The following is a 6,038-nucleotide window of genomic DNA, read 5'->3' as shown; positions in this document are numbered from 1 at the left end:
ATTATCCAGGTGGGTCCAGTGTAGTCACCAGGTCCCTTAATGTGGATGTGGGAGGCAGAAGAGGAAGTCTGAGTGATACAGTGTAAGAACTGGCTGATTTTGGCTTTAGAGATAGAGGAAGGGGACCATGAGCCAAAGAACACAAGTGACCTCTAGAAGGTGAAAAAGTGGGGAAAGGGAATCTGCCCTAAAGCCCCCAGAAAGAATCACAGCCCTGCTGACACCTTTATTTTAATCCACTGAGATCTGTTTTGTGCTTCTGATCTCCCAAACTGTCAAGTCATAAATCCATGTTGTTGTAAGTCATTCGGTTCATGGTAAGTAGCCAGCTTCTCATAAGGATGGCATCCAGGCCCATTTCCCTAGCTAGATCCAGGGTCCCATCTAGGAGCAGCTCCTCAGATGGGGCCACTTCTGCACCCCAGAACCTCCTGCAGGTTGAGGCCAAGGTGAAGGAGATATGAGGATGCACGAGAAAGGGGTGCTGGGAGGGAACAATCCAGATCCCAAAGAGAAACCAGTGTTTCTGTTGCTGAGAGAGGCAATTAACAGAGTGGGACCCCAGGGTGGAGGTCCTTGTGTGTAGGCAAGCAGGGCTGGGGAGGTTGGCAACCATGTATGAGCTGTGAGCCAGGACACCTAGGCCAAGGAGGGGCAGGGAGGTCAAGGAAAGGAGCCAGGGCGGGGGACACCCAGCTTCCTCTGGGACACTCATTCAAGTGGCACCTGTTGCCACAGACCGCATTAGGAATGAGAGTGGAATGTGGAGGTTTATTGTCTCCACAACCACTAGCCCAGCCTGTTTCTGCTGTCCCCCACCCCACTACCAGGATAAAGGGCTGGCTGTCTTGGGGCTGAGGGAGATTCGGGTGCTGAGCAGGATGCAGGGCCGCATGGCAGGGAGCTGTGCTCCCCTGGGCCTGCTTCTGGTCTGTCTTCATCTCCCAGGTACGGAGGCCACGATGCCCTTGGGCAGGAGAGACTGGAGGTCCCCCAGGAAACAGGAATTAAGGAAAGGGGTCAAGGCAGGAGGGTACACATTTAGTCCCTGAGGGAAGAGGAAGAATAGGCACGGGGGAAGCAAAGGGAACCAGGAATCGGGGAAGGGAAACCATTGGCTGCTTTATCTTCCCTTTCCTCAGGCCTCTTTGCCCGGAGCATTGGTGTTGTGGAGGAGAAAGTTTCCCAAAACTTGGGGACCAACTTGCCTCAGCTTGGACAACCTTCCTTGACTGGCCCCCCTAACTCTGAACATCCTCAGCCCGCTCTGGACCCGAGGTCTAATGATTTGGCAAGGGCTCCTCTGAAGTTCAGCGTGCCCCCATCAGACGGCTTCCCACCTGCAGGAGGCTCTGCAGTGCAGAGGTGGCCTCCATCCGGGAGGCTGCCTGCCGTGGATTCCTGGCCGCCTGAGGATCCTTGGCAGTTGATGGCTGCTGCGGCTGCGGACCGCCTGGGGGAAGCGCTGCCTGAAGAACTCTCTTACCTCTCCAGTGCTGCGGCCCTCGCTCCGGGCAGTGGCCCTTTGCCTGGGGAGTCTTCTCCTGACGCCACAGACCTCTCACCCGAGGCTTCACACCTCCACCAGGACTCAGAGTCCAGACGACTGCCCCGTTCTAATCCATTGGGACCCGGGGGAAAAATCCTTTCCCAACGCCCTCCCTGGTCTCTCATCCACAAGGTTCTGCCTGATCACCCCTGGGGGACCCTGAATCCCAGTGTGTCCTGGGGAGGTGGAGGCCCTGGGACTGGTTGGGGAACGAGGCCCATGCCACACCCTGGGGGAATCTGGGGTATCAATAATCAACCCCCAGGTACCAGCTGGGGAAATATTAATCGGTATCCAGGAGGCAGCTGGGGGAATATTAATCGGTATCCAGGAGGCAGCTGGGGGAATATTCATCTATACCCAGGTATCAATAACCCATTTCCTCCCGGAGTTCTCCGCCCTCCTGGCTCTTCTTGGAACATCCCAGCTGGCTTCCCTAATCCTCCAAGCCCTGGGTTGCAGTGGGGCTAGAGCACATAGAGGGAAACCCAACACTGGGAGTTAGAGTCCTCCTCCCGCCCCTTGCTGTGTGGGCTCAATCCAGGCCCTGTCAGCATGTTTCCAGCCCTATCCCCACTTTTCAATGCCTCCCTTGCTCATCTCCAATAAAATAAAAGCACTTATGGAATTTGCTTCTTCTTGGTGTCTTTGTTTCTGGGCATAAGCTGAAGTGAGTCTGTTCATTCCTGTTTTCTAGCCATCTCCGCAGCCCTCTAGGGGCCCCTGCAGACGCTCTCTTGCTATACCCATCCTTTGCAAAGGATCAACGCCCAAGTGCTTGAGGGTGGAGCCTCACCCTGGCCAGGTGGGAGAATCTCAGCCAGGTGGGAGAGCTGTTCCAGAATTGTGCTGGAATCTGAAAGGGGGAGGAGGGACAGCAGGACTAATTGAAATGGCACCTGCAGCAGGAGGAAGGTGGCTCCAGGGCCAGGTGGACAGGATTCCTCACAATTCACAGAAACAGGAAGCCAAAAGTCACAAAGTCTATGCTTCACTTGTCTTTTCTTCCCCGGAAAGTCAAGCTTCTTGGAAATGGAGGATACATTGATCTCCTCCCTTACATGCATCACTTAGCACATTGTGTCCCAGAGAACCACAGACTTTGAACATTTGCTGAGTAAATAGCAGACCTCGATAAAGGAAAAGAGAAAAGGGAGAAAGGGAGAAAAAAACCTTGGAGCCAACAGTCCCACCTGGGGTGGCATTTGATGCTTTCATGCCCAAGCTATGACACGCTCTCAGCCTTTGGTCACTGTATTGTCTCTCCCGCCCTCCCTTTGGTTTTCCCAGGAGCTCAGCATCCTCACACAGGAGTTGGAGTGAGGGCAGCCAAGGGTCAGGCTACAAAAGCACAGAAGAATTAGCAGGTGCGGTTGGAGGTGATTTGGTTCTGGATTTGCTCTCCCCTGTGCCGCGCCTGCAGTGTTCCAGGTGTATGTACTCTCCATTCAGCCAGGTCCCTGGGAATTGAGCAGCTTGTGGGAGGGGAGAAAGGAGTAGGAAAAACACCAGAACTCAAGGGATAGGGAGCTGCCTGCCTGCCTGAGTGGGAGAGGGGCGTTTCCAGAGAGGATGCCCAGTCCCAGCGTCTGCTGTAAGGCTCCATCCTACACTGAGAAGTCCTTCCTGGAACACCTTCCGCAGAGCCCACCTTCCGCATCACCAAGCACACACCCTTCTTCATCACCTCAACCTCTTCACCTGATTCTTTTCACATCTCGGACTCTCTTGGTTTCTCCCTGCCCTAGTGTGAGGGATTCCATGCCTGTTTTCAGCACCTGTCTCTTCCACCAGCCCAAGGTCATTCTCTCAAGCCTGGAGTCTCATTTCTCTCTGTCCCTCCTCCTGGTTGCCTCTTCTCCATAGTTATTCCTATTCACACATTTAAATTTGGTGTCAACAGTCCCCTGGTCTGTTCTCCAGACTCACTGGAGCATAAGCACCATGAGGACAGGGGCTTTGTCTCTTTAACTCACTGCTGCACCCCGCAACACCAAGAACAGGGTCTGGACCAGGGCAGGCACTCAGCACGCACTGAAGGAATGCTTGATCCCCTCTCTCTGTCCCTGCACCTCTCTTATCCTCTCTCTACTTCCACTCAATTCCTGAGCCACACGGCTACACCCGGAGTCTAATCTACACTCCTGCTGTGGCCCTCCCAGAGCCTCACTGACATTTTTCACCAACCTCATGAAGTCCTTCTCAGCATTAAAATGCTCTGTGCATTTCATCGTTTAACCTTCATTACTCTCCGTGAGGAAGGTATTATAAGATTTTTGCAGCCGGGCACAGTGGCTTACGCCTGTAATCCCAGCACTTTGGGAGGTCGAGGCAGGCAGATCACCTGAGAAGTTTGAGACCAGCCTAGTCCAACACCGGGAACATGGTAAAACCTCATCTCTACTAAAAATACAAAAATTAGCCAGACATGGTGCCAGGTCCCTATAATCCCAGCTACTTGGGAGACTGAGGCAGGAGAATCGCTTGAACCCAGGAGCTGGAGGTTGTAGTGAGCCGAGATCGCACCACTGCACTCCAGCTCGGGTGACAGAGTGAGACTGTTTCAACAACAAAAAAAAGATTTTTACAGATGGAGGAACTGAGATTTAGAGGGATTAAGCAACTCACGCAGGGTGACAAGTAACAGAGGCGGTGACTCAAACCTCATTTTTTCTCATTATCTGTCCAGGGAGTATTCAAGAACAATATGCAATTAACAGAAATAACAACAAACTTTTATTATATTTACATATAGGCCAGGTCCCGGACAAGGCGCTTCCACACACAACCTTCCAGCAAATCCTCACAACAACCCCACTGGGTGGGCACTGCTGGGCCCACTGCACAGGGAAGACACTGAGGCCCAGAGAGGATGGGGAGCCGAGGCTCACACACAGGCAGCACTGAACCAGGGCAGTGAAGTCCACCTGACGCTTGGTGCTGGTGGCTCAGGGAAGATGGGCTGCAACAGTGGAGGGTCCCTGGGGGATGTGGCCAGTGCCCTCAGGGTGGTCTTTGGCTTAAGGTTAGTTGTTGCTTAAAAAGTGGTGGAACTGGGCATGGTGGCTCATGTCTGTAATTTCAGCACTTTGGGAGGCTGAGGCAGGAGGATTCCTTGAGCCCAGGAGTTCTAGACCAGCCCGGGCAACATAGGGAGACCTCATCTCTACAAATAGTAATTTAAAAATTAGCCTGTGCACTTAAAAAAACAAATTAACAGTAGGCCGGGTATGGTGGCTCACACCTGTAATCCCAGTACTTTGGGAGGCCAAGGCAGGCGGAGACCAGCCTGGCCAATGTGGTGAAACCTCATCTCTACTAAAAATACAAAAATTAGCCAGGCATGGTGCTGCATGCCTGTAATTCCAGCTAGAGGAGAGGTTGAGGCATGAGAATTGCTTGAACCTGGGAGATGGAGGTTGCTGTGAGCCAAGATTGTGCCACTGCACTCCAGCCTGGGCAACAGGGTGAGACTCTATCTCAAAAAAAAAAAAAAAAAAAAATCATCATCATAAGAGCAAAAATAATAATAATAATAATAATTAGCTTGGCATGGTGTTGTGCCTGTGGTCCCAGCTACTCTTGGGAAGCTGAGGTGGGAGATCACCTTGAGCCTGCGAGGTCGAGGCTGCAGTGAGCCATGATCATTCCACTGCACTCTAGCCTGGGTGACAGGGCAAGACTCTGAAAAAAAAAAAAAGAAAGAAAAGCAGCTCACACCTGTAATTGCGGCACTTTGGGAGGCTGAGGAGGGTGGACCACCTGAGGTTAGGAGTTCAAGACCAGCCTGGCCAACATGTTGCAACCCCATCTCTACTAAAAATAAAAAATTAGCCAGGTGTGGTGGTGGGCACCTGTAATCCCAGCTACTCAGGAGGCTAAGGTAGGAGAATTGCTTGAACCCAGAAGGCAGAGGTTGCAGTGAGCTCAGATCGCGCCATTGCACTCCAGCCTGGGTGACAAGAGGGAAACTCCATCTCAGAAAAACAACAACAACAACAACAGCAAAACCCCAAAAACCAAACAACAACAACTACAACAAAAAGAGAGGGAATGTTTTCAGTAATCTGCGATACAAGAAAGGTCCTAATGTTTGCAACAGGGACTACTGCTGGCATACTGATTTTACATTTTTATTAGTGGTTAATTTTTGGAAGTGGTGGCTGGAGTAGCAGGAGTCATTCATTTCTCCTATCTTAGAAGGGCACTTAACCAGAAGTTAGGAAACTGAGGTTCCCCTTCTGCCACACAACTTTCTGTGCCAGGTCACCTTAGGCAAGTCATTGACCTCTGTGGACCTTTGTTTTCTCATCTGTAACATGAGATGAAAGCAGATGTGCAGCCTCTCTCACAGGGTTGTTAGGAAGTTTAGGTAAGATAACGATAAGGTGCCTTAGAGACTGAAAACCCTGAGCCATTGTAAGGGATAGATCCTAATGCAGTGCATTGTCCCAGTGAGGCAGTCCACACGATAGTTCTTAATCCCACA

General features: G+C 51.7%; 1 protein-coding gene across 1 annotated transcript; it reads left to right on the top strand.

Annotated features, from left to right (window-relative positions):
• The first annotated feature begins 818 nt into the window (after positions 1-818).
• CUNH6orf15 (chromosome unknown C6orf15 homolog) lies at positions 819-2,177 on the top strand. The gene is made up of 2 exons (XM_033219657.1): positions 819-948; positions 1,143-2,177. Exons 1-2 carry the CDS (start codon positions 882-884, stop codon positions 2,018-2,020), a joined length of 945 nt encoding a protein of 314 aa, XP_033075548.1. The 5' UTR covers positions 819-881; the 3' UTR covers positions 2,021-2,177.
• Positions 2,178-6,038: the final 3,861 nt, after the last annotated feature.

Source organism: Trachypithecus francoisi, unplaced genomic scaffold (assembly GCF_009764315.1).
Source record: "Trachypithecus francoisi isolate TF-2019V2 unplaced genomic scaffold, Tfra_2.0 Lachesis_group10, whole genome shotgun sequence".
Lineage (NCBI taxonomy): Eukaryota > Metazoa > Chordata > Mammalia > Primates > Cercopithecidae > Trachypithecus > Trachypithecus francoisi.
The sequence above is the reverse complement of the archived record's forward strand: the minus strand, read 5'-3'. Positions and strand labels throughout refer to the sequence as shown.